The sequence below is a fragment of the Spermophilus citellus genome (assembly GCF_964194105.1).
Source record: "Spermophilus citellus genome assembly, chromosome: 17".
NCBI classification, from domain to species: domain Eukaryota; kingdom Metazoa; phylum Chordata; class Mammalia; order Rodentia; family Sciuridae; genus Spermophilus; species Spermophilus citellus.
Window position 1 is genome coordinate 77,881,282 of NC_138199.1, and position 23,377 is coordinate 77,904,658.

General features: G+C 60.6%; 5 protein-coding genes across 8 annotated transcripts; 2 read left to right on the forward strand and 3 right to left on the reverse strand.

Moving 5' to 3' along the window:
* Window positions 1-75: 75 nt before the first annotated feature.
* Window positions 76-4,204, reverse strand: CENPX (centromere protein X). 2 transcript variants are annotated; one of them, XM_081270792.1, is made up of 5 exons: window positions 4,129-4,204; window positions 2,212-2,263; window positions 2,071-2,124; window positions 1,765-1,853; window positions 76-1,684 (listed from the first exon to the last, which is right to left on the reverse strand). In XM_081270792.1, exons 1-5 carry the CDS (start codon window positions 4,156-4,158, stop codon window positions 1,670-1,672), a joined length of 240 nt encoding a protein of 79 aa, XP_081126918.1. In that variant the 5' UTR covers window positions 4,159-4,204; the 3' UTR covers window positions 76-1,669. The 2 variants fall into 2 exon arrangements, with proteins under 2 accessions (XP_081126918.1, XP_081126917.1); XM_081270791.1 differs by having other exon boundaries at window positions 2,071-2,263; window positions 4,129-4,192.
* LRRC45 (leucine rich repeat containing 45) lies at window positions 4,204-11,518 on the forward strand (the record flags this gene model as incomplete). The annotated part of the gene is made up of 18 exons (XM_081270693.1): window positions 4,204-4,503; window positions 4,813-5,068; window positions 5,480-5,541; window positions 5,891-5,961; window positions 6,192-6,370; window positions 6,546-6,674; window positions 7,724-7,836; window positions 8,215-8,273; window positions 8,518-8,595; window positions 8,800-8,935; window positions 9,023-9,100; window positions 9,189-9,300; window positions 9,395-9,465; window positions 9,846-9,938; window positions 10,107-10,199; window positions 10,530-10,703; window positions 10,779-10,926; window positions 11,010-11,518. The coding sequence occupies 18 exons, from the start codon at window positions 4,204-4,206 to the stop codon at window positions 11,204-11,206; spliced, it is 2,349 nt and encodes a 782-aa protein (XP_081126819.1). The 3' UTR covers window positions 11,207-11,518.
* Window positions 11,519-11,637: 119 nt separating this feature from the next.
* On the forward strand, window positions 11,638-14,178 carry RAC3 (Rac family small GTPase 3). Of its 3 annotated transcripts, XM_081270775.1 has the most exons (6): window positions 11,638-12,042; window positions 12,519-12,590; window positions 12,812-12,929; window positions 13,036-13,098; window positions 13,492-13,651; window positions 13,787-14,178. In XM_081270775.1, the coding sequence occupies exons 1-6, from the start codon at window positions 12,008-12,010 to the stop codon at window positions 13,915-13,917; spliced, it is 579 nt and encodes a 192-aa protein (XP_081126901.1). In that variant the 5' UTR covers window positions 11,638-12,007; the 3' UTR covers window positions 13,918-14,178. The 3 variants fall into 3 exon arrangements, with proteins under 3 accessions (XP_081126901.1, XP_081126899.1, XP_081126900.1); XM_081270773.1 differs by having other exon boundaries at window positions 13,492-14,178; XM_081270774.1 differs by lacking the exon at window positions 11,638-12,042 and having other exon boundaries at window positions 12,049-12,590.
* Window positions 14,179-15,757: 1,579 nt separating this feature from the next.
* LOC308635904 (L-xylulose reductase) lies at window positions 15,758-17,637 on the reverse strand. The gene is made up of 8 exons (XM_081270768.1): window positions 17,537-17,637; window positions 17,344-17,441; window positions 16,711-16,865; window positions 16,576-16,618; window positions 16,398-16,497; window positions 16,255-16,319; window positions 16,048-16,165; window positions 15,758-15,923 (listed from the first exon to the last, which is right to left on the reverse strand). The coding sequence occupies exons 1-8, from the start codon at window positions 17,586-17,588 to the stop codon at window positions 15,820-15,822; spliced, it is 735 nt and encodes a 244-aa protein (XP_081126894.1). The 5' UTR covers window positions 17,589-17,637; the 3' UTR covers window positions 15,758-15,819.
* A 2,551-nt stretch (window positions 17,638-20,188) lies between these two features.
* Window positions 20,189-22,344, reverse strand: LOC308635917 (carbonyl reductase [NADPH] 2-like; the record flags this gene model as incomplete). The annotated part of the gene is given in 8 exon segments (XM_081270796.1): window positions 20,189-20,284; window positions 20,352-20,489; window positions 20,595-20,667; window positions 20,669-20,820; window positions 20,899-20,941; window positions 21,023-21,177; window positions 21,285-21,382; window positions 21,812-22,344. Coding segments are annotated over 8 exon segments (807 nt in total). The 5' UTR covers window positions 21,864-22,344.
* Window positions 22,345-23,377: the final 1,033 nt, after the last annotated feature.

The window sequence follows — 23,377 nt, forward strand, 5'->3', positions numbered from 1 at the left end:
CTGGCCCCAAGAAGCCTGGCTGGACTGGTGTTCCAGAGTTCTGGTGTCCCCTGCAAAAGGTCTGGGCAGGCCAGACCCTAGGTGCAATGGCTTTCTCCCTATTGTCACCAAATTAATCTCAGTACTCTACTAGAAAGGAGGAGGAGGAGGAGAAAGTAGGCCATTCCCCTACTCCTGCAGGGCCGCCCTGGGCAGGGCCTAGCATAGGGTATCCTGGTGACCCTTTCCTGGGCCCCCAGCAGGACTGCAGAGCCAGTTCCCGCACTTCCACTAGTTGGAGCCCTTGTGTCACCACCAGCCAGCCCCTCCCTTGCAGATCTCCTGACTTCTGCAGACACCCGCCTGCTGAGTGGGGACACACAGGAGCTCAGAGCAGTCCTGCCTACCCAGCCGCTCCTTGGACCTGTGGGGCTTATGCCCAGGCCAGCTCCTGCCTCCAAAGATTCTCCAAGGTTACTCTGGGCCCTAGCAGGAGCAGGTGCTGTCCGTCCTGCCCTGGGGCCTGAACACACACCCTCCAAACGTGCCCATCCCCCACCAGACCTGAAACCTGCAGGAGTCCAGGGGGCCACATCTGATGCCAAGTGCCCAGTGGTATAGTGGTGTCCCTGCCCTGTGTTCTGACAGAGCAGCTTTGGGTGCTTCAAGGAAGGGACTCCCTAGCCCTACAAGGTGCTGCTGGGGACAGGGATAGAAGACCCTGTGTGCCTCCTGAATTCCAGCACAAGTGGAGCTAGCTGGCCAGTCTGAGCGTTGGGACTGCCAGACTACCTGCATGGGACCACACAGCCTTGCATTGCTGAGGTGGGCAGTGGGCATGGCCTGCAGCTGACCTGTACTTTGCTTGGGGCCGCTGGCGAGCAGGGATGGGAGAGGCCCGTTTTCATTTCAGCATGGCTTTGAAGTGGGTACAAGACCTGGAAGCATCTATCTGGTCTCTGGGTCCCCCTCGTCCTGTGTATCCTGGTCCTGGCCATAGTAAGTGGGCCCCGTGGCTCGAGACCAGCACATGGCAATGCTCCTGGACATGACTGCCTGCTGCGGCCTGTGAACGGAAGAGTATGTTGTAGGAGAGCTGGCCACATGTGTAGAGGCTCTTGTCTTGTGGCCTGGCCTAGTCCCTGGTGGGCAGTGCGCACACGCCATTTGTTGCCCATCCTCTCCTTCCTAAGGGTGTGGCTTCATTCTACCAAGATGGATGAAAGGGGACATGCAGGCTAAGGCTTTGAAGCAACTTGACTTTGGTGACCAGGAGGAACAAGGCAAAGCCTGGGAGAAGAGATGTTGATTTATTGGTGTTCGTCTGTGGGAACAAATTTGCAGCTCGGAGGGGGGGCATCCTCTAGGGGAGGCCCATATGGCTAACAAGCTGCTGGTGGGCTCTAATGCTGGGGTGGCTACAATACACCACATACTGGCATGGCTGGGATTGGGAAGCAGTCCATCTGTTCCCTGTACCTGCCTGTGTGTCCCAGAGTCTCATCAGGCTGGGAGCCACGGGGACAGGATACTATTAAGGGCACCGAGTGCTAGGTCCTTAGTGTCCTTCAAACACTGGAGGAGGTTCTTGGGAACCAGGTGATAACACTGTTGTCAATGCACTGCAGACCCCACAGGCCTCAGAAGACACTCAGCCACCCTGGGGGTGACCTAGGGAGGATGAACATCCCTAGAAATCCAGGAGCTGTTGGGGAGAAGGGCACTCAGCAGCTAGCCAGGCACCCCCCAGGACATCCCAGACCAGCCATCCTGCACTCCACGTACCAGCTGAGGGAGCACCTTCTCCAACTGGTCCACGTCCACAAGCACTGCACCCTCTGCCTGGGCCTGGCGCACCCCCCGGACAGCTGCCTCTGATGCCGAGAAGTGAGGGGGTGAAAGTCGGGGGACTGGAGCCCTGGCCCTGCGCCACCCCCTGCACCCACTGGCACCCCTGAGAAGAGCCAGGCTGTGGCTCCTCCCTGTCAGGGGCACAGCTTAGGTGTTTGTGGGAACTGAGAAAAGCTTAGTGTTGACGTTGAAAAGTAAAAGAATTTTGAATGCTTTTTAGCTGCTGGGCCCTTGGCTCACCCACAACAAAGATCCTCAGAAACTCCACCATGAGCTGCAGTGCATCCCCGCTGACTGTAAGGAACAAGAGAGCCGTCAGGAGACCCTGTCCCCACACACCCCCACACCTCCCTTCCCCACAAGCTTCCCACTGGCACTCACCTTTGGTCTTGCTATCCCTGAAGTGCAGGTGCAGCAGCCTGCTCACCAGCTCCTGGAGGGGAGGGAGGGTCAACCCCTTCTGGAAGGAACGGGTTGACTTCCAGCTGAAAGCACTGCCACCCCAGGGTCTCAGGATCGGGGAGGCATCTGGCTGTGCTGAGGGGGAAGAGTTTGTCCAGGGGGGCTGGTAGGGGGGCCTGTGGGACCCCTTCTAGAGATAAGAAATCCCATTGGGAGCCACCTGCACCCTCGGGGCTCTGGGGAGAAAGAAAGGGAGAGGTTTTGTTGCATCACCCACCCCTGGGGCCTGAGGGGCAGTGGCTCTCCATGAGGAAGCAGAGCCCTGGTTCAAATGGGCAGGGCAGAGGGGATGCTACAGCTACCTGCTCCAGAGGCCTGGGAAGATCTGCCCACCAATACTGTCTCACTTGGCACCAGCTCCATGCTGCATAGTGGGTGCTCAGGGGCATCATTGTTCTGGTGGAGGTGACCGGTGTGGTGGGAGCAGGAGTTGGGCTGCAGTTAGCTAGGCAGGGGCTGGACAGAGGCCTGAGACCTGTTAAGCTCTCCTTGGCAGGAAATTGGGTGCCATTTCCGGGTTGTGGGTGGAAGGGCACTGTCGTGGAAAGACTGGGCTGTTGAGGTCTTAAAAGTAGGCTCTGCTGGGGGGCCTAGCTGTTGGGCTTCCCTCTGTGTGGCTTGACACCTGAAAGGATGACACTATTCTGTGAGATGGTGATATGGTGAGTGAACCTGGGGGTCAGGGCAGCTGGACAAGAAGAACCCATGCAGTTTGTGGGGCCAAGGGACCACTCGCAGGGCCGGAAGCAGATGAGAAAGGAAGCATCCTGGGCCAGGTGGGGAGGAGGGCGGGCAGCAGCAATGGGCACCCAGGAGCCCAGACAACAGGCTGTCACACGGGGAGGGTGAGCTAGCACCCACCAGGCCACTAGCATCAGCCACAGGGAGGCCACACCTCTCGCCCAGCGCAGAGAAGCATGGGCAAAAGTGAATGCAGAGGCAAGTTCTGAGAGCTGGTGAAGAACCTGTTGGGAAGACAGCCCAGTGGCCAGAAGGAGTCCTGTCAACGAGAACAGGAGCCTAGTGCCACCTGCTGGTTCTGCTTATCAAGTGCTATACCAGGAGAGTACTAGAAGAGGCCGAGAAGGCGCCTCCTTCCCCGTTTACTCCAGGACTCCTGGCATGCTGCCCCGGAAGACCACGCAGGAGAGGCAGCCACTGCCTGGGGCTGGACGACAACTGCTGGAGTCATTCTGCAGTGACTTCCAGGAAGGCAGGACCAGCAAAGGCACTGTGAACACGCCAAGCTCCGGGGCCCCGCCACACAGGCTACAAGTCAGTCCCCTCTGTCACCCTCGCTGAGGACGCCTGCTTGTGTGTAATGATCACAACCCCAGCTCTAGCCAAAGCCCGCAAGGATCTAGCTGTCCAGGTGGGCTTAATCCAAAGCCCGACAGGCTGTGACCCTTCCCGGGTCTTGTCTCAGGCAGTGCCCAAGCCGCAGTGACTTTCCCTCTGGGATCCGCAACTCCTCCTCTCCAAGACCAGGTCCTCGGGGCCCGGGGCTATCCCGGCCCTACCGCCTAGGGAACGCCTCCGCGCGGCAGCTTCGCCCGCACACGGTGAGTACGCAGGCCGCAGCCGCCTCTGCCCCGACAGAGCCCGGCCAGCGTGCAGCCGGGCGGTGTGGGACGCCCTGCGGCTCCGAGGCTGGACGGCGCGCCGACTCTTCCGTGGAACCGAGGGGCGGGCGGCGGCCCGGCTGCCTCCGCAGACCCCTCGGTCTGGCCGCGATACCTCGCCCTTGAAGAGCGCGCGGACAGGCTTCGGGCCCTTTCAGGTGTCACGCTGGGGCTGCAGCGTGAGCACCCTCAGCCCGCCAGCCATGGGTCTCACCTTCCGGAAGCCCGCACAGGATCCTTCCATGGCCGCCACCGCAGCCCGCGCTCCGCGAAACCTGCGCCTCAGCCCATGAGCCTGGTCACACCCCTGGCCAATGATACAGAGCGCTTCCCCTGTAACCCCGCCCCCACACCGCCACTCCCAGCCAATGAGCCGGAGCTCCTAGGCTTGCATTCTGCAGCGCGCGCCCGCCCTTCTCTCTCATTGGTTCTTGTTGAGCAACGCTTCCTGGGAGTTGTAGTCCCCTTCGTCGTTCCCGGCGTCCCCTGCTCTTCCTGGATACTGTGGCGCCCCGGGCCGCGGGAAGTGTGGAGGCTGCTAGTGGGTTCCGCGGCGCGAGGGCGGGCTGGGAGCCGCGGGGTCCGTAGGGTGGGTTCTGGGTACGTGCGACGCCCCTGCCTGCTTCCTTGCCCTCCCTTGCCAACCTGGGACGCCCTCCTTGAGCGGTCCCGACCATCCATCCACCTTCCCATCCCACCCTCCTAGGCCTCCCCCTTAGGATCAGCGAAATTCACCCCCAGCCCCCGTCGTTCGAGGCGCCGACCGCGCCCGGGCGCCACGAGTGCCCGCGCTGAGCCGGGTGTTTAGCGGCTGCCCCTCCCGCAGTTAGGTGTAGGCCCCCAGGGAGGAGGCCCCTCGGTCGCCTGCCCAGCCGGCTCATGTGGAGCCTGTCTCTAGGAGCATGAAGGGGAGGCCCAGTCCGCACTCGGGGACATGGAGGAGTTCCGGCGTTCCTACAGCCGCCTGTGCAAGGAGAGTGGGTCCGAACCCCAGGAGGCTGTCCTGCAGCAACTGCACCAGCTTCCACGGGGCCGGCTGGACCTGGCCACGCAGAGCCTGACGGTGGACACCTGCAGGGCCTTGGGCAAGCTGCTGCAGAATCAGACACTGTTGACAGAGCTCGTCCTTAGCGACTGTATGCTGAGCGAGGAAGGTGGGTGCCTGAGCTGCAGGGTGGCCTCTGCAACTTAAAGGGCTGGCCTCTGTAGCTGCAGGCAGGGAATTCTTCTGTGCCACTTGATCGTTTCCTCTTCTCTGTATATCCTAAAGTGAGAAAGTGTCCCCTCCCAAAACCTGGGAGCAGAGGGCAGTTTCCCTGTATAGCTGAGGAAGAGGAGCCTTAACGTTGAGGTCTCAACGGCCCAGTGCTGCCTGGCAGGGCAGCAGATGTTTCAAACTAACTTTACAAGGAGCAAGAAGACTGATTTCCATTGTAAACCCAGAACAGTGGGAACAGCAGGGCAGTCCTCCCTCCTGTGTCTGGGGAGATGCCCTGAGATGGGGCCCACAGTGAGGGCTCAGGGCCAGCAGAGGCAGAGAGTGACCACTCATCTCCTTTATCCAGGAACCACACTACTGCTCCAAGGGCTGTGTGCCAACACTGTCATTCGGTTTCTGGATCTGAAGGTGAGCCCGCCTGCACTTTGGGTAGGAGAGGGGGAAATGCTGGGTCCTAGGTTCTGGGTCTTGACAGTGGCCAGAAACCATGTCTGTAAGATCTTCTGGCGCCCAGGCCTCCATGACTCCCCTCTGATTGTTCCACACATGTGTGTGTTGAGGGCAGTGCTCCCATAAACGCTGAGTGCACCAGTCCCAGGATACAGGGAAACTAGGTTCTGACAGGACCTGTGCCTCTTCCAGAGCTTGCCTCCCTACTCTTGTCTACTGCCCGACCAAAGCTCTAAGGGGTAGGGATGTGGTATTCAGAACCTCCTAAGGTGACAGGAAGTAACTGGCCAGGCTGTTCCTATCCTAGGGCAATAACCTTCGAGCTGCAGGGGCTGAGGCTCTGGGAAAACTCCTTCGACAGAACCAGTCCATTCAGAGGTACGGCACCATGCAACCCACCTGCACCTCCCAGGTCCCTGTGGCTCGGGGCTGGCCCCAGAGGACAGAGTCCTGTTGTCTGGGTTCCACATCCGTCGGTGGGGAGTCGGTGGGTGTGAATCACTCAGGAGACTCCAACCTCTACCCACAGCCTCTGTGTTCTAGAGGCCCTGGGTCCCCCTAGGTCAGGTGCTCCACTGGGCTGAGCACCTCGAGTCCCCTTCCCACAGCCTCACCCTGGAGTGGAACAACCTGGGCACATGGGAAGATGCCTTTGCCACCTTCTGTGGGGGCTTGGCAGCCAACAGCACCCTGCAGCAGTTGGACCTCCGCAACAACCAGATCAGTCACAAGGGGGCAGAGGAGCTGGCCCTAGCCCTAAAGGGCAATGCTGCCCTCCAGCAGCTGGGTGAGGCCTGGGGCGTCTCCTTCATCCCCTGCTCCCTCATCCCTCTGCTGCTGGAAGGAGTGGGCTGGGCTTCCTGCTTTGTTGGCAACCAGAGGCAAAGGAAGCTACCTGGGCTAGGCCAGCTCCCCCACCCTGCCAGGTGCCTTCCATCTAGTGACAACAGGTTTCCTTCCAGACCTGCGCTGGAATAACGTTGGCCTCCTGGGGGGCCGGGCCCTGGTGAACTGTCTCCCCAGCAACAGAACCCTGTGGAGGCTGGACCTGGCTGGGAACAACGTCCCCAGTGATGTCCTCAGAGCCGTGGGTACGGGTGCACGAGGCTGCTTGCTGCTCAGTTTGGAGCAAGACATGAAGCCCTTTGACAGAGGCCTGTCCACCATGGGAGGGGGGCAGCTCAGGGCTGTGGACAGGTAAGCTTATCAGGAGTAGCCCAGCCTAGGAAGGCACCAGCAAGATGAGGGAAGAGCAGAAGGCCCCCCACTAGGTGCCTGCTGCTTGTTGCTGTCGAGGACTTGGCCACGTGCTCGTTCAGTTCTTAGGACCCCGTATGGGGGAGGGATGTCACATTTCACAGACCGGCAAACTTGGGGCCCTGTGACTAGGAGCCCTGGCCCTAGCTAGGAAGGGTATTTTCTTGTTATTTGTCTCCTGGTCATCCTTGTGTTTGTGGCTGTGCATAAGAGACCTGTAGGTACAGGGCCACATGACCTATGCTGCTTCTGCCTAAGCTATGGCCTCTCCTACTGGTGACCCCTCCCCCAAGTCCCTGTGGATGACACCTCAGCCCCAGGATAGCAGATCCACATCTTCTAACCCTCCATCTGTTGTACAATGCTAGCCACAGAAGTCTGAGCATGGGCCCAGAGTCTGGACCGTGGCCTCTTCCACACTCCTCTGCCATAGGGTCACCTCCTCCTGATGGTTCTGCCTAACCCTCTGTCATCTCCAAGTTCTCACTGTTCCTAGACCTTCCTCCAGGCAAGCAGTAGCTGTAGAAAGGGCTTTTGATTTCTACAGCTCCCTAGGTCTTTCCAGAATACCTGTTAAGGTCGTACAGTGGCCCTTAATCTTTGTGGTAGAGGACAGATGTTCCAGCATGGTGGCCACCTTGTGGTGGAGTGACCTCCCCAGATGTGCAAGAGATGCCCCCATACCAGGCACCTCCTGCATCCAGCCCCCCCACCCCTGTACTGGAGGTGGGTGTGTCGATTTGTTAGAGATGGTACCTGCCACAGTGTTGGTTCCCAAATGGCCATTTTTCCAGTATAGCCGGTGCAGGGCTGGGCCAGTCTTCTGCCTTTCCTAAGGCTGAGCAGACACCCACCCAGTGGGTAATACAGCTTCTTCCAACAGAGCAAGCCATGGAGCACAACCAGGACCGGCATACTGCCTTCCAGGAGACCCAGACCCGCACCCACCTGCTCAGCAAGGAGGTCCAGTACCTCCAGGAGGAGAAGTCCAAGCAGGTAAGCAGACACCCTCACAGACCTCGGAGCTGCCCACAGCCCAGTCTGGCTGCTGTGGATGCAGCTGGCTGTGGCCCGCTCTCTACTCCCTCGCACCCGTGCTATACCTGTCTTTCCTTCCTCCAGACCTTGGAGCCTCTGAGGCACAGATAACCACCCCTAAGGTGACCTCCTGGTCCTACTTCCTTGTGCCACGTGAGAGCCAGTGTCCCAGCCTCCAGCTCCTCTCTGCAGGGCACTTTTCCTTTGAATGAGGCATGGGGCCAGGGGCTGAGTGTTGCCCAACTGTGTAGGTGGGCGTCTGCTCTCCTTTGCTTGGTCAGGGCAGGGCAAGCAGTCTCTGGACCCTGAAGAGGGTTTGGCCTGTTCTGTCCCCAGTTTCTGGATTTGATGGAGACAATCAATAAGCAGCGAGAAGAGATGGCCAGGAGCAGCCAGTGAGTGAGCACAGGGTTGGGGAGGCGGGGCTGCAGCTCAGCTGCTCACCTGGGGTCACTTGCCTGAGAATGAGAAGGAGTTGTATTGTGAGCTTCCCCAGGAGGGCTGGAGGGTCAGTGCAGGTGCCACACACCCTCTCAGTTCCGAGTTTGGTGAGCCGCAGGTGCAGAAGGAACCAGGGCTGCTCGGCAGGCCAGGGAGGGCTCCCGGATTTGGGCTTCTCAGACCCTCCTCTGCACACAGGGCATCGGCAGCACGTGTGGGGCAGCTTCAGGAAGCCCTGAAGGAGAGGCACTCCATCATCAATGCCCTCAAGGCCAAGTAAGCAGGGAGAGGGGTGACCTCAGAACACTGGAGCTGTGCCCAGGGGGCAGGGGAAGGGAGTACGGCCTGTGCACAGGCAGAGGCAGTGGTTACTCACGAATGCTCTCTGTGAGAGGTGAGTGCTGGCTGGGTTTGCAGGAGAGAGGCCCCGGACATTGCTGATGGAGTTGGGGCGGAGCTGGCTGGCCCTTCTTCTTGCAGGCTGCAGATGACTGAGGCTGCCCTGGCTCTGTCGGAGCAGAAGTCCCAGGACCTGGGGGAGCTGCTGGCCACGGCAGAGCAGGAACGGCTGAGTCTGTCACAGAGGGAAGAGAAAGAACGCAGGCTGGAGCAGCAGGTGGGGCACGTGCGAGCAGGCGGGGGGGGGGGGGGCGGGGGGGAGGCAGCAGTGTAACCAGTGGTACTCACCCCACACCCAACTCAGGAAGCTGCAGAGCGGGAGTCTAAGCTCCTCAGAGACTTGTCTGCTGCCAATGAAAAGAACCTGCTGCTTCGAAACCAGGTACGAGGGTCATGGGTTCACCACCCAGGGAGCCAAGATGGGGCCAGCCTGGCTGGCCCAGCTCCGGCCCATGCTGCTGGCTTTCCAGGTGGATGAGTTGGAGCGGAAGTTAAAATCTCAGCAGGAAGAACTGTTTCTGACCAGGCAGGAGCTGACCAACACGTCAGCTGAGCTGAAGATTCGAGTTGTCCAGGCTGAGGGTAGGCATAGGCAGGCCTGCCACTGAGGGGACAGGGAGCCCCAGGGATGGAGCATTCCAGAGAAGGTTCATCACACTTTCCTCCTGTGCTTTAGAGCGCTTGGATGTGGAGAAGAGAAGGGCCAGACAGAACATGGAGGACTCCGAAAAACTGCGCTTCAGGGAGGTGCATTCTTGGTGCACATCATGGGGCCCCTGGTTCCCCCATCCACCTGGTGCATACAGACAGGCTGCCATGGCCCCAAAGCGCACCCCTCATGGGGTCCCCTCACTGGCCTTGAGTTGCTGGTGGCAGGCCCAGGCCCTCCAGTGTGCGTTGTGTAGTGCAATCTGATGTGTGCTCCCCACAGGCAAAGGGATGCCCACCTGCCCTGCTCTGGCATGCATCCTAGGGCACCAGGGCTGGGCTGTGCCCTTGTACTTGGCTCCTACCAGCACCCTCGGGGTGCCCCCAGAGACATGTGCCTTCCAGGGCAGGGATTCCATGGGGGTGGGCTGGAGAGCTTGCACCTCCCCACCCTGACCTCTGACTCCACTTCTGGGCAGGTGGAGCACATGACCCGACACCTGGAGGAAAGTGAGAGGGCCATGCAGGAGAGGCTGCAGAGGCTGGAGGCTCTGAGGCTGTCCTTGGAGGAGGTGAGCCACGTGGACTGAGGCAAGCTCCAGCCTAGGGTGAACGAGGGGTGGCAGCCCCAGTTGTGTCCCGTCTTGGAACCCTGGAGCACACCTTCCTGGTTTCAGCCCCATGGCCCAGAAGGGATCCTGGGCCAGAGCAGGATGGGCTAGCTTGTGGTGTTGGTGCAGGAGCTGAGCCGTGTAAAGGCAGCAGCACTTAGCGAGCGTGGCCAGGCTGAGGAGGAGCTCATCAAGGCCAGGAACCAGGCCCGCCTGGAGGAGGTGAGGCATGGCCACAGGTACACATGGCTGGTTGCAGTACCCTGCAAGGCCTGTGGGACTAATGAGCCCTTGGGAATGTGGCTAACGTGGGCAAGGCCAGGGCTGTGGGCCCCACAGCTAGGCCTCTGAGAGGGGAGAGGGCAGCACCAGGAATTAACAGGGCTAGACTCAGGCCTGGGGTTGCACCAGGGGATGGTCCTGGAGTCACAGAGATAACAAGTGGCACTGTGGAGCCCTCCCTCAGCTTGCCTACAGGTGGGAGTCAGTGCATATGTGTACTGTTGCTCAGGCCAGGAGGCCCTTGGGCAGCAGTGCCTCCCATGCCCGCAGCAACAGCACCTGGCTCATCTGGAGGAGAAGCTGCGGCTGCTGGCGCAAGCCCGGGATGAAGCTCAGGGCACCTGCATACAGCAGAAGCAGACAGTGGCTGAGGCCCAGGCGCGGGCCAGCCAGCTCAGCCTGCAGGTGGAGGGGCAGCGACGGCGCATAGAGGAGCTGCAGCAGGTAGTGGGGTTTCCAGGGATGCAGGTCCCAGGGGTGCCTGCTGCTGCTGCTGGGTCTCATCCCCATACCCCACAGGAGTTAAGCAACAAAGACCAGGAAAAGGTAGCTGAGGTGACCAGAGTGCGAGTGGAGCTGCAGGAGCAGATGGGCCGCCTGCGGGCCGAGCTGACAGCCCAGGAGACTCTGAGGGAGAAAGTGGCAGCCCTGGAACGACAGCTGAAAGGTGCGTTCGTTCACACGTGGCCTGAGAGTGAGCTGGAACGGGTCTCAGTGGCGGCCCCTTCTCACTGAACCCCTCGCCTGCAGTGATCGCGAGTGACCACCGGGAGGCGCTGCTGGACAAGGAGAGCGAGAACGCGTCCCTTCGAGAGAAGCTGAGACTCAAAGAGGCTGAGATCGCGCGCATCCGGGACGAGGAGGCCCAGCGGGCGAGCTTCCTACAAAATGCCGTCTTGGCTTATGTCCAGGGGTCTCCCCTGAGATCTCTGAGTCCCCCAAAGTGAAAAGCAAGGAAAGCAGGATCGCCTTGGGAGAACCGAGGGGTGGCATCCCTGGAAGCATCCTTCCTCAAGGGCAGGCCTTGAGTTCAGGCCTTTTCAACCGTGGGGACAAACAAACCTGGCGCTCAACCTGGCTCTCCATGGGCGTGCGGCCCAAGCCAAAGTGACCCTCCAGCCCTACGCCAGGAGGGGTGCGCGTGCACAGGAAGGGGCTGCTGGGTCCCGATCCCATAACGACGCGGGGACAGCGGCGGCGGAGGGAGGGCGTTCCCACCGCAAGCGCAGTCTGGAATACAGAACTTTTGCTCTCGGTGATGCCTGTTGGCCCAGCGCCTTTCTCTGTGTGCCGCTCTCGACCCCTCGGGAAGGCCCCCGGGGGCGGGGCGGGGTCGCCGCTCGCTGCGGCCGCGCGCCTGGAGGGCCGCCAGGTCCCCGGGCCCGGGGCCGCAGATCCCCACGTCTCCCTCTTAGCCGGCGGCTTCCCGGTCGCAGGGGGGCGGTGTCCCCGGAAGCGCCGCCCCCGCGCAGGCCTGGCCCTGGGGTGTGGACCCCGGGTCCGAGCTTAGCGGCAGCTCGCGGGCGCGAGGACGGACTGGCCGCCCCGCCCCCGCCGCGGCTCGCCTGCCCCGCCCCGCCCCGCCGCGCCGCGCCGCGCCGCGCTCGGCTGTCTCCGCGCCCCGCGCTCGGCGGCGCTCGGCTGTCTCCGGCCGCTCCTCGGCGCTCGGGTCCGCGGCCGCTGCGGCGCCGGGCATTTCTCCGCAGCTCGGCTCGCGGCCGCGCCCGCCGCCGCCCGGCCCCGCGCCCATGCAGGCCATCAAGTGCGTGGTGGTCGGCGACGGGTGAGTGCGGGGTCGGCGGGACCGGGGCGGGGCGCGGCGGCCAGCGGCGCGGGGTCTTGGTGGGATGGCCCCTGACGCTCTCGCCCCGGCCCGACCGCCGGTCCCAGGGGCGGGTGGGGCGGGTCCCGCTGGCGCGGTCCGCGGCCTCCGCCCGGGCACACCTGATGCTGGCGGGTCCCCGCCTGGGCTCCTGGTGGGTGGGGCCAGGCCTCTCACCTGCACCGAGCCCTCCGCAGCCCCACCCTCTCCTGCAGCCCTCCCGGGCGCGTGGATCTCGCGCCGGACCCAGGGTGGGGAGGCTCTGCTTCTGCGCCCTGGATGTTCTCCCCCAGTCCCAGGTGGCTCTGGATCTGCTGGGGGTCCCCGGGCCCCAGCCACCCAAACTGGTCTCTGGCTCCGTGGGAGGGGCTGCCCTTGTTAGGCAGAGGGTGCGAGGCTGGGCCCGCGAGCCACGTGGGCTGGCCCTCTGTCCGCAGCGCCGTGGGGAAGACGTGCCTGCTGATCAGCTACACAACCAACGCCTTCCCCGGAGAGTACATCCCCACTGTGTGAGTGCGTGCGGGTGGGAGGTGCGCAACCGGCTGGGGGGCTGAGCGCACACGGGGACTCCTCCGGGCCCCTCATTCGCCCCAAGTGGCCCAGGTTGTGGGCCTCCTCAGTGGAGTTGAAGCGCTGGGCAGCAGGCTTAATTAAGAACCTGAGTCCGCCCGCAGGCTGCTGGGTGGCCTGTGGAGCCCCTGTCGAGCCCCGTTGCCACTTTGCTCTGCAGTTTTGACAATTACTCAGCCAACGTGATGGTGGATGGGAAGCCAGTCAACCTGGGGCTGTGGGACACCGCAGGGCAGGAGGACTATGACCGGCTGCGACCCCTCTCCTATCCTCAAACTGTAGGTGACAACAGGGCCCGCCAAAGGAGCTGCATAGCTTGGGTAGGGGTGGGGACAGGGAGCTTCTGAGCCCTTGCTGACCTCCCATCTGCGTGCGCCCCTCTAGGATGTCTTTCTGATCTGCTTCTCCCTGGTGAGCCCAGCTTCCTTTGAGAACGTCCGTGCCAAGGTAGGCCAGGCTGGAGGGACCGCACTTCCTGGGGAGGGCTGGCCTTGAGCGTCTGCCCCAAGTCAGACCTTAAGCAGCGTGTCCTTCAGAGGAAGCCTCGTTCTGCTTGAGGGGGACCCTGAGGGTGGCTCTGGGGGGCACTGCTGTCAGAGGGGCAGACAGCTCCCCCCTGGAGGTGGGCCCTGACTGGCGGCCTGGTGCGCCTTAAGGCCTCTGGCCAGGCATCTGTGTTCCCAGGCATGTCCCCAGTGTGCCCCAGAGTGGGGGGGCCCAGCGTGTCCAAGGAGGGAATGAAGAGACCTGGGGAACGGGGCCCGCCCTGGGCAGGGCTGGGGGAGCAGCCTAGATAGAGGGGCCACAGTGCCTGCAGGCTCAGAGCCTCTGTCCCCACAGTGGTACCCAGAGGTGCGGCACCACTGCCCCCACACGCCCATCCTCCTAGTGGGCACCAAGCTGGACCTCCGTGATGACAAGGACACCATTGAGCGGCTGCGGGACAAGAAGCTGGCACCTATTACCTACCCACAGGGCCTGGCCATGGCCCGAGAGATTGGTGAGTGGGTTCAGCATGGCCCCAGGTGGGAGATAAAGGGTGTGTTCGGGGTCCCTGCTTGCTTTCCCACTGCCCCCATCCTCGCTGTCCTTTCGCTGACCCCTTCCTCCCCCACCACTACCCTGCTGTCCCCAGGCTCTGTCAAGTACCTGGAGTGCTCTGCCCTGACCCAGCGGGGCCTGAAGACGGTATTTGATGAGGCCATCCGGGCAGTGCTCTGCCCACCCCCTGTGAAAAAGCCTGGCAAGAAGTGCACGGTCTTCTAGAGCCCCCCCCAGGCCAGCCTGGGGAGGGACAGCGCCTGGCCCAAGTGTGCCCTGTGTTGAGCTGTTTGGTGTCTGCTGTGGGGAGTGGTATGGGTGGGGAGGGGAAGCATGGGGACAAGGCTGGGGTGACAGGGTCCTGTCCCCTCTGCCTCCTCTTTCTGGGGTACAACTCCAGCCTTCCCTGGCCCCCATGAGAGGCCAGGAGGGAGCAGGGTCTCCCTCAGGGCTGCAGGGGTGGGTCCAGGGCAGCCCCAGGATGGGCTTCCCTGATGGGTGGGTGGGTGGGAAGGTTCTGTCCACTACGTCCCCGGAGGGGGCGGCCCCTTCTTATTTTATACAATAAAACATTCTCCATCAACACTCCTGCTTCTCACTACCTGTCCTGCCCATCACCCTGGGGCGGCTCACCCCTAGCAGAGGGGACCCCCAGCAGATGCGGAGGAGTCTGTGGCAGCAGACTTGGATACAGGTTCCCAAATGGGACTTTGTGCTTGCTCACACTCTGGGTAAGAGGCACTGCTCCCGGCCCAAAAACCCTCCCTAGACCAAAGCAAGGCAGGTGCCTTTAGCCCCTTTGGATGCTGGCTGACCTGGGGCCTGGGGGGCTGGGGTCTCCTGCAGCTCCCCGGCGTGCTGCCAGGGAAGGTGTGCAGAGGCTGGAGCCCAGCCGAGCGCCTCATGAAGTCCTGCTGGACCCAGGGCAGCTCCCCACAGCAGCCAACCTCCTCTGGCTGCTGTTAAGAAGAGGAAGGGCCCAGCCTAACCAAACAAATGGCGGTCAGGAGGAGTGACAGCTGATCTTGCTGAAATGAGAGAAGAGGTAGGGGCAGCCCAGGGAGGGCCAGGCCATAGTCCAGGGCTTGGACTTTACCCTGGAGGCCTCAGACAAACCCAGGACTAGAGGGTGCCCTGCAGGGCCACACTTGGCCACTCCCATGGTGTGCCCAGGCAGTTCACACTGGCTCAGGAGGGCTGATTGATGCGTTTTCAGGTGTTTTGCTAGCTACTTGTTAACAGCCGTCATTAGTAATTAAACTTGCAACTATTAAAACCAAATGTAGGGGCTGGGGTTGTGGCTCTGAGGTACAGCGCTTGCCTAGCATGTGCGGGGCCCTGGGTTGGATCCTCAGCACCACATAAAATTAAAATAAAGATATTGTGTCCAGCTACAACTAAAAAAAATATATTTAAAAACAAATTTAGTCAGGAGGCTAAGGCAGGAGGATCGTTAAGTTTGAGGCCAGCCACAGCAATTTAATGAGACTTTGTCTCACAATTAAAAATAAATGGGCTGCAAACATGGCCTTGATAAATTACCCCTGGATTCAATCCCTAGTAACAAAAATACAATGGCCACCTATTCTGTGATAACAGTGTCATCTGTGCCTCAGGATGTTTCCATTTACTACTGGACCTAATCGGGTGCCCACCTCTCTCCCTCCACATCCAATGACATTTAGTGAGCAGCTTGAAATAGGGTATTTACACCACAGAAATGGGCAAGCCCACAGCTGGAGCACAAAAGCTGTGGGGCGTTCTAGTGTGGGGGGACAGTTGTCAAATCAACCAGGTCGCTTGGGGCACCAGTGAATGAGTGGAGTTTGACGTGCCTCTCCCTCGTTAACTCCAAGGGAGGCCCACAGTCAGATGGCTGCAGCTCCCTGCCACACAAGGCCAAAGGCCACCACTCTAGGAGCCAGCCTTCATGAAGACTTCACCCCCCAGCTCCTGCCAGAAGGCCAGTCGGGCCTGAGTCTCAGGTGTGAGAGCCAGGCCACCACCTGGTCTGGCTTGTGAATCTGCTGGGCCTTGGCCTCCCTCGGAATCGGCACACAGGGAGCTGAAGAATGAGGTTTATTGGAGGGCAGGGGAAGGCTAAGTATGGGGCTGAGGTGGGCGGGCTCAGGTAGCTAGGAAGCCCCCGTCCACTGGCACAGTGGAGCCTGTGGTCATGCTGCTTCGATCACTCAGCAGGAAAAGGATGGTGTCCACCACATTCTCCACCTCTGTGGGCAGGGGGGGCGTGTCGGGCACAGACAAGGGGCTGGGGAAGTGGCTCAGTGGCTTCCAGCCCCAACCCCAGCAGGCACAGGCCACTGGTGCTGCTTCACCTGGCTCAGCCTGACTCACCTGCAAACTTGCCAAGTGGGATGCGGTCCAGCATGACTTTGGCCTTGTGGGGGTCATTCCAGTTGGCCTGGCCCATGGGTGTCATCACCACTGTGGGGTTTACTGCATTCACTCGGATCTGCACAGGGACAGGCAGGGATCAGCAAGGCCCATAGGGTGCCCTGGGCATGTGGGCTGGGTGGTGGGAGGTGCCCCAGCCCAGCTCACCTGGTAGGGCCCGAGCTCTAAGGCCATCACCTTGGTCAACATGTCCAGAGCACCCTTGGTAGAGCCTGTGAAGAGGGACATCTTAGAGTCCAAGCTGGCCAGGCTGGGGTGGAGCAGGGACCAGGTCACAGCCAGTCACTCACAGTAGACAGTGTGATTGGTAAGTGCACGCTGGGAGGCCTGACTGGAGACATTCACAATGGCCCCGGGGGCTCCCCGTGCAATCATGCCCCTGGCCACAATCTGAAATTGCAGAGAGATGGGAGGCAGAACCAGCACCATTCTTCAGAGTTCCTGCTCCTACCAGGCAGGGCAGCTCACCTGTGACACCTGGATGACAGCCCTCAGGTTCACATCAAAGGACCTAGTGGCAGATGCATAGTCCTAGTCAGGGACTTAGGGCTGCTGCGGGGAACATCCCCTTCCTGCAGTGTTCCTCTACCCCAGCTGGCTCACGTGTCAAAGGCCTCCTTGGTGACCTCCAGGAAGGGCTGCAACAGTGCCACGCCAGCATTGTTCACCAGCAGGTCCACGGGGCCCACACTGCCCAGGGCGTGCTCAGTGGCCTCCCAGTCTGCCAGGTCCACACACAAGGGCTCCACTCCAGGACACTGTATTGGGATGAGGCACAGCTACCAGCGGCTCCGTGCCAAAGAAGGGGCACAGGTGGACGGCTGCCACCTGAGGGAAGGAACTGGGCTGGGAGGAGTTGGGGCTGCAAAGGGCTTTCAGCTAGAGGAGCTAGGGGTCTCAGGGGTCTCAGGTGCCTACGGGCAAACCGGGGCCGCACTTCCCGGAGCTGGGCCCGCCTCCATCCAGTTCATTTCCTCTCTGCCCCAGCGATCCTGGCGCAGGGCCAGGTCAGAAGACACTTCAACCTCATCCAAGCCCAGGGGGCCAAGCCAATCTACCCCCCACCGGGCCAGCCACCAAGCCGCGCGCCTCCTGGGAGGGGGTGCTGCGGGCCCTGCCAGCACCAGCGCCAGGCGCCTGGCCAGAGGCGAGAAGCACCGTGCCCACGAGGGGAGGCAGGGGCCCAAAGGGACCCACTCACCCGCTTCTCCGCAGGGCTGAGACTGTAGCGCCTACCTCGCGGACAAGGCTATCCAGGTCGGCCTGGGTCCGGCTCACAGCCACCACCCGTACCCCCGCCGCGTGCAGCGCCTGGACCAAGCTGCGTCCGATGCCTAGGGCGAGCGCGGCTCAGTGCCGGAAAACCTCCGCCAGCCACCCCCCGCCTGCGCCTCCAGCCCGCCTTCCCCTGTCCCGGCCCGCGGTCCACCTTTGCCAGCGCCGGTGACCAGCGCCCGACGGCCCGCAAGCCCCAGCTCCATGGCGACTCTTCCTGGGAACCCTGTGCTGGGCCCCTGGACTTGGAGTTCTGGCGGGGGCGGAGCGCTGCAAGACCAATCACAGGGCGGCTTCTGGGTAGGGGGCGGGGACATTCTAATAATGCCCCCTCCTGGGAAGAGTACCCGTAGGCCCTGGGGCGGGCCTTTTCAAACTGCCCACAGATAGCCCTGCGCTCTAATCTGGTTTAGCGAGTCCCGATTGGCAAGTTTTTCCCTGCCAAATTTATTACAAAATAGTGATGATGATGATAATAATAATAATAATAATAATAATAATAATAATAATAATAATAATAATAATAGATAAGGTAATGTCAGAAATAACGTGCGGCTACTCCTGTAATGGAGAACACAGTACTGACAGGTGCAAAAATGTTTCACCCCTCCCGCTTCCAGAGGCCGGGAGTGGGTCTTGTTGGCTCACTTGTAATGCCCAGAAAGAATGTGGATGACCGAATGAACTTGCCAACAGGGTTCCACGTTAGCCTCAAAGGGAGTTAGTTGATCCCAAGGCCACCCCAGACTGCCCATCAGGCCACCAGCACCTTTAAAAGTAGATAGAAAGGAAGGGGGTGGGGTATAGCTCAGTTGGTAGGTGCTGGCCCAGCAGGCACAAGGCCCTGGGTTCAATCCCCAGCACCAAATAAATAAATAAAAGGGTTAGGACTGGAGTGATGGGAGGTACGGGGAGGCCAGCAGAGGAGAGTACTGCTACCTGAGTCCTCATCCTCAGTTACAGTGTACATGTCCAGGGCTGTGCTGGATCACTCTACAAAAGCTATTTTGTTCTGTTGGTCATGGTGGGGAAGTCTAGAGTCACTACTGTCCTGATGACCTTCTGTAGTAGGGAAGTGGTGATATATGGGGCTTTGGGGTGGACAGGCTGGAGGCAAGGATGGCCAGGTGAAGCAGGAGACTCAGATTTTTTTTTTTAATTAGGTAAGAAAGTGAATTTTTAGAAGGTAAAAAATCGACATCAAATATGGAACACGGATTTGAGAGACCCTGGAAGAGGGGAGGGGGGATAGTAGGGGATAGGAAAGGTAGCAGAATACAACAATTACTAATAGGGCATTATGTAAAATTGTGGATGTGTAACCGACGTGATTCTGCAATCTGCATTTGGGGTAAAATTGGGAGTTCATAACCCACTTCAATCTAATGTATGAAATATGATATGTCAAGAGCTTTGTAATGTTGTGAACAACCAATAAAAAAATAAATTTAAAAAAAAAAGAGAGAGACCCTGGAAGATGGTCAAGTACACTCTCCCCACAGGCCTGGCTTTTAGCCTGCTCATCACCCCCTGTGAGGTCCCTGTAATATCTGCCTCTGTCCCTAACCTTGGACCCTGCCCTCTGCCTGCCAGAGACCAAGGGAGGGACAGCCCCTAAATGGTCCTTCCTCAGAGGCACCTCTGCTTATACCCTTTCAGTGGTTGGGCCTTGTCCCCTGCACAGTGTCCAGATCTCATCAGTTGTATCAATTGTCTTTGATCCTTGGCCAAACAGGCCAAAGTAAGCTTCAGCTCAGACCATGCTGCTACCAGTCACAAGTACCCTCCCGCGACTCCCATCCCACCGTGCCCTCCCAGCCACTTGCCTAGACGTCTCAGCCCCAGCCCCTCGTTCTCTGCTTCCTTGCCCCGGGCTGGACGTTGTGCCAGTGTCTCCAAAATGCCCGGGCCGTGTACCGGGCCAGCACAGCTGAAACCCCACAGGGCCTGCAAACCGCTCTGGCCAGCCCTGCGTGGCAGGGCTGTTGGGCTTGATTCCGCCTGACGGTCAGTAGAGCCGAGAGGGCGAGCGCGCTTGGGCGCCCTCTTCCGGTGTTCTTGGCGGGAGGTGTGCCCGGAGCGGGTCGGGCGTCCCAGGGAGAGGAGGGACAGACTTGATCCACCGCCCTCCCCGCTGCCTCTCAACGCTGGGCTCCTCTGGCCGAGCGTCCTCCCGGGTCCAGCACCTCTCCCCTCCCCTGCACCCTGGGTGAGCCGCAGGGGAGGGAGGTCGCTGCAGGCTGCTCCCTGCCTTTTGCCTCTGCCCTGGGCTGGATGAGCCTGCGGGAAGGGGCGTCTGCCTTGCGAAAGAACCGCAGCCCTTTGGCCACGAGGCGGGGTCAGCAGCTTTCAGGGCGTGCGGTCACTGTTCCCCCGGCCCAGCGTCGCAACGCGCCCAGCCAGAGCGCTGGTTCCGGGAAAATAGCGTCCAATTATTTATTTAGACAAAGAGGCAGCGGTGGGCATGAGGGCTCGGGATGCGGTGGTCTGTGGGGCCCGCACCATGGCGCGGCAGTGGTCCAGGACTGGGAGACGTGTCTGGGGGGTGTTGGGCCGAGGGCGGGGCGTGGCTAGGGGCAGGCGTGGGCGGGGCGTAGATGGAAGGTGGGGCTTAACCGGGGCGGGAGCGAAAAGGTGGGGCGGGCTGGGCGTGGTGCCCCCCTCGACGTGCGCGGTGGCGGACGTGGAGGTGGGAGGGGCCGTGGTGTGGAGGCGGGGCTTGCGCGGGGAGGGGGTGCAAGAGCCCGGCTTGGGAGGGGCGAGCCCGACAGCCCAGCTAGCCGGTGGCCCGGCCTGCTGGCTTGCTCTAGGAGGCCAGGTAGCCGGTGTCCACCAGGATGCTCGGGCCGCTGGTAGAGGCGCTACCGTCGCTGAGCAGGAAGAGGATGCTGTTCACTACGTCCGTCCTCCACCTCTGCGGGGCGCCCCACCGGTCAGTCTGTCTGGCTCAGCCGTCCGACCCGCCCCACCCGCGCCTTCCTCCCCAGACCTGCAAACTTCCTCAACGGGTGGCGCTGCTTCAGCTTTCGGGAGAACTCAGGGTCCGTTGAGACTTTCTTGCCCATGGCCGTCAGAACCACCGTGGGATTCACCGAGTTCACTCGGATCTGGGACCAGGGACCAGAGGTGGCAACCTCAGCTGGTGGTTACTAACCCTACCCCTTCACCCACGACCTCTGTGTCCCTCTAGCGCCCCCTCAGGCGTGGCTCACCTTGTATGGCCCTAGCTCCATGGCCATGGCTTTGGTCAACATGGTCATTGCACCCCTGGTGGAGCCTGCACGAGGACAGCATTGAAAACCCCTGAGGGACTGAGCCCTCCTTCCAGGGAGGCCCAGCCCCAGAGCCAGGGGCTCTGCACTCACTGTAGGCCACCATGCTGGAGACGTTCACAGTGGATCCTGGCACTCCCCGGTCTATCATGCCTCTGGCCACCATCTGTAAGCCAAGAGTGGGGCAGCTCACCTCAGCCTACCCACCCACCCTGTGCCTGGCTCACACCTCTCACAGGCTCACCTGAGACACCTGGAACACAGAACGCAGATTCACATTGAAGGACCTGGCAGGAGAGAGGGACCATGCTCTGCCCACCTGTGCTAGGTGGCCTGTCCCCAACCAGAGCGCTCTTCCCACCTCCTACCTGTCAAAGGCCTCCTTGGTGACCTCCAGGAAGAGCTGCATCAGGGCCACGCCAGCATTGTTCACCAGCAGGTCCACGGGGCCCACACCGCCCAGCGCCTGCTCGGTGGCCTCCCAGTCTCCCAGGTCCACACACAAGGGCTCCACTCCAGGACACTGTGGGAGATGTTGCATGGAGGCCTGTGGGTGGTTCCAGCAGGCTCCTGTGGCATCCCTGAGGGTGTGGAGGGCAGGCCTGGCCCCAGCAGGGCTGTGAGCCTCACCTCTTTGGATAGGCTGACCAGATCAGCGTTGGTGCGGCTCACAGCCACCACTCTGGCTCCTGAGGCCTGCAGGGCCTTCACAGTGTCCCAGCCAATCCCTGCAGGATGGGATTCAGTGGAGAGGTGGCCCTACACACCTGGTCAGGGCTGGGGTGCGGGGAGCAGGTGCAGGTGAGAGTTGCAGCCCCTCCTGCCCTGGAATGAGCTGGGAGGTGATGCTGGTCAGAGGGCAGTGGGCCAGGATGAAGTGGAGCAGGGACTGACCAGAGTCAGGCCCAGGGCAGCTCCCTCCCACTAGGCCCAAGGGAGAAGGCTGTAGCTGGACCCCCATCTGCCAGCCTGGGTCTGGCTGAGGCCAGGGTAAGCTCTCCCGTCTCTGTGGGCTGGGGAGGGACTCTAGCCCTGGGTGGGTGCAGTCAGGTGCTGGAGGGTGAGCTGTGACAAGGTCACCACGGGCCTCTATGTGGCTTGGTGTCTGGTGGCCCTGTTCTCCCCAGCGCCTAGCACTCACACACTGGCTCACTTACCTTTCCCTGCCCCTGTCACCAGAGCCCGCATGCCACTAAAACTTAGCTGCATGGTGCTGCCTCTCAGCCTGGTCGTGCAGTTAGGGGAGGACTTGGGTTTTTATAGACTTGGCCTGGCAGGCAGGGCAGGGGTGGGACCAGAGCCAGGAAGGCCTGGCAAAGGTGTCATCACCCACTTCCTTCAAGGACGGCCCTCCTTACTCCCTGACGTGGCAGTCAGATGCTTTGTTGGGATTTGGAGAATGAATTTAAAAAAACAAAGTGTTTGTGTGGAGGGGTAGACACAGAGAGTGATGGAAAGTGCAGGAGGGCTGGGGGTGTCTGCTGGGAGTCTCCCTGAGCACTCCCCGGGCCTTTCAGGTAAGGAGCCCCTCTTGCCACATGGCGGTGGGCCGATTGCCAGTGGGCGGGTAACAAGTTGTTTTGAAAATTTTCTAATGGGTCCTCCCGTCTTCCGTGCCCGTGGACAGCTCGTGCCCCCCATGAATCTCATGCAGGGCGGACTTGCTGCACCATAGGTGATGACCTGACCTTTACCGTGATTGGCCCTGGGAGCTTCCTGGTTTAAGATAACTGACTCTCACTTTCTATCTAAGCTAGCACCAGCTTACAATCAAGTGCTTCATCTTTGTCACTGCTGTCTGTGTGTGCATTTCAATCTCCGATGACAAACCTTGGCCTTTCATTGGTCCCGAAACCCGGGAGGGGAGATTCCTCATTCTGAGGACCCCCTCTCTCAAGGTTCAACGTCCTCGTTCACCTTTTTGAGCACTGCTACATTCCACCCAACACCGGCGCTCCAATAGGTGACTCCTTCTGATCGACAACCGGTGAGTCCCCCTCCCCCTCTTTGGGAATCCATCTCCAAACGGCTCTATGCAAGGCCTTGGCTTTGATCATCCAGCAAGGCCCTTGACGCCTAGTTTGGAGGAGAGAACGCACCCCACCACAGCTTTCACAGTTACGGTGGACTCTCTGGATGCCCATCTCATGGCTGACGAGCTATGGGCAGAAGAATAGGCACTCTCTGACTCTCTTTATCTAAATTCTCCTTCTCCTCTCCTGGGAAAAGCCCTGACGTCAGGTGGCCTGTGACTCCCGGCCTTCCGAGGTCTCCCCGGTTGGCTCTTGGGTGACGACTCATTTGCCCTCCTGGCCTCGACTGTCCCGAGTCTCTTTGGTTGACTTCTCCTTTCAGGGATGCCTGTAGGAAACTCAACCAAAATCCGTTCCTGTCCAGGCCATTCACCTCTTCTCTTCCTGCCGAGAGTCACCCTGGGAGCCTCTTCTCCCCCCCCCCCCATTCCCCTCTCAAATGCTCCTGGCTAACCTCAACCAGTTGTCCCTCACTCCTGACGTCAAACCCAACTCCTTATCAAATTCAGGTCATAAAATTGGCCCTATTACCAATTAGACAACCGAAACCGATGGCCCCCAGAGGGGTCTCTAGATCCTCAAATTCTTTGTGACCTTTTTAACTTCTGAGAGTGCTCAGAAAAGTGGAAGGAGACTCCCCTATGTAGATGAACTTCCTCTTTTCATGTTGCCCTGTTCTACTTGGCCACT

Coding starts and splice junctions, on each gene's coding strand:
- CENPX (XM_081270791.1), bottom strand. CDS start 4,158: ATGGAAGGATCCTGTGCGGGCTTCCGGAAG. Junction 2,264..4,128: donor CCTGTGCGGGCTTCCGGAAG/GTGAGACCCATG, acceptor CCTCCCCTCCAG/GAGCTGGTGAGCAGGCTGCT. Junction 1,854..2,070: donor TCTGAGGATCTTTGTTGTGG/GTGAGCCAAGGG, acceptor TCTCGGCATCAG/AGGCAGCTGTCCGGGGGGTG.
- RAC3 (XM_081270773.1), top strand. CDS start 12,008: ATGCAGGCCATCAAGTGCGTGGTGGTCGGCGACGG. Junction 12,930..13,035: donor CCCTCTCCTATCCTCAAACT/GTAGGTGACAAC, acceptor GCGCCCCTCTAG/GATGTCTTTCTGATCTGCTT. Junction 13,099..13,491: donor TTGAGAACGTCCGTGCCAAG/GTAGGCCAGGCT, acceptor CTGTCCCCACAG/TGGTACCCAGAGGTGCGGCA.
- LOC308635904 (XM_081270768.1), bottom strand. CDS start 17,588: ATGGAGCTGGGGCTTGCGGGCCGTCGGGCGCTGGTCACCGGCGCTGGC. Junction 17,442..17,536: donor GGTCACCGGCGCTGGCAAAG/GTGGACCGCGGG, acceptor CGCTCGCCCTAG/GCATCGGACGCAGCTTGGTC. Junction 15,924..16,047: donor CCCACTTGGCAAGTTTGCAG/GTGAGTCAGGCT, acceptor CCCTGCCCACAG/AGGTGGAGAATGTGGTGGAC.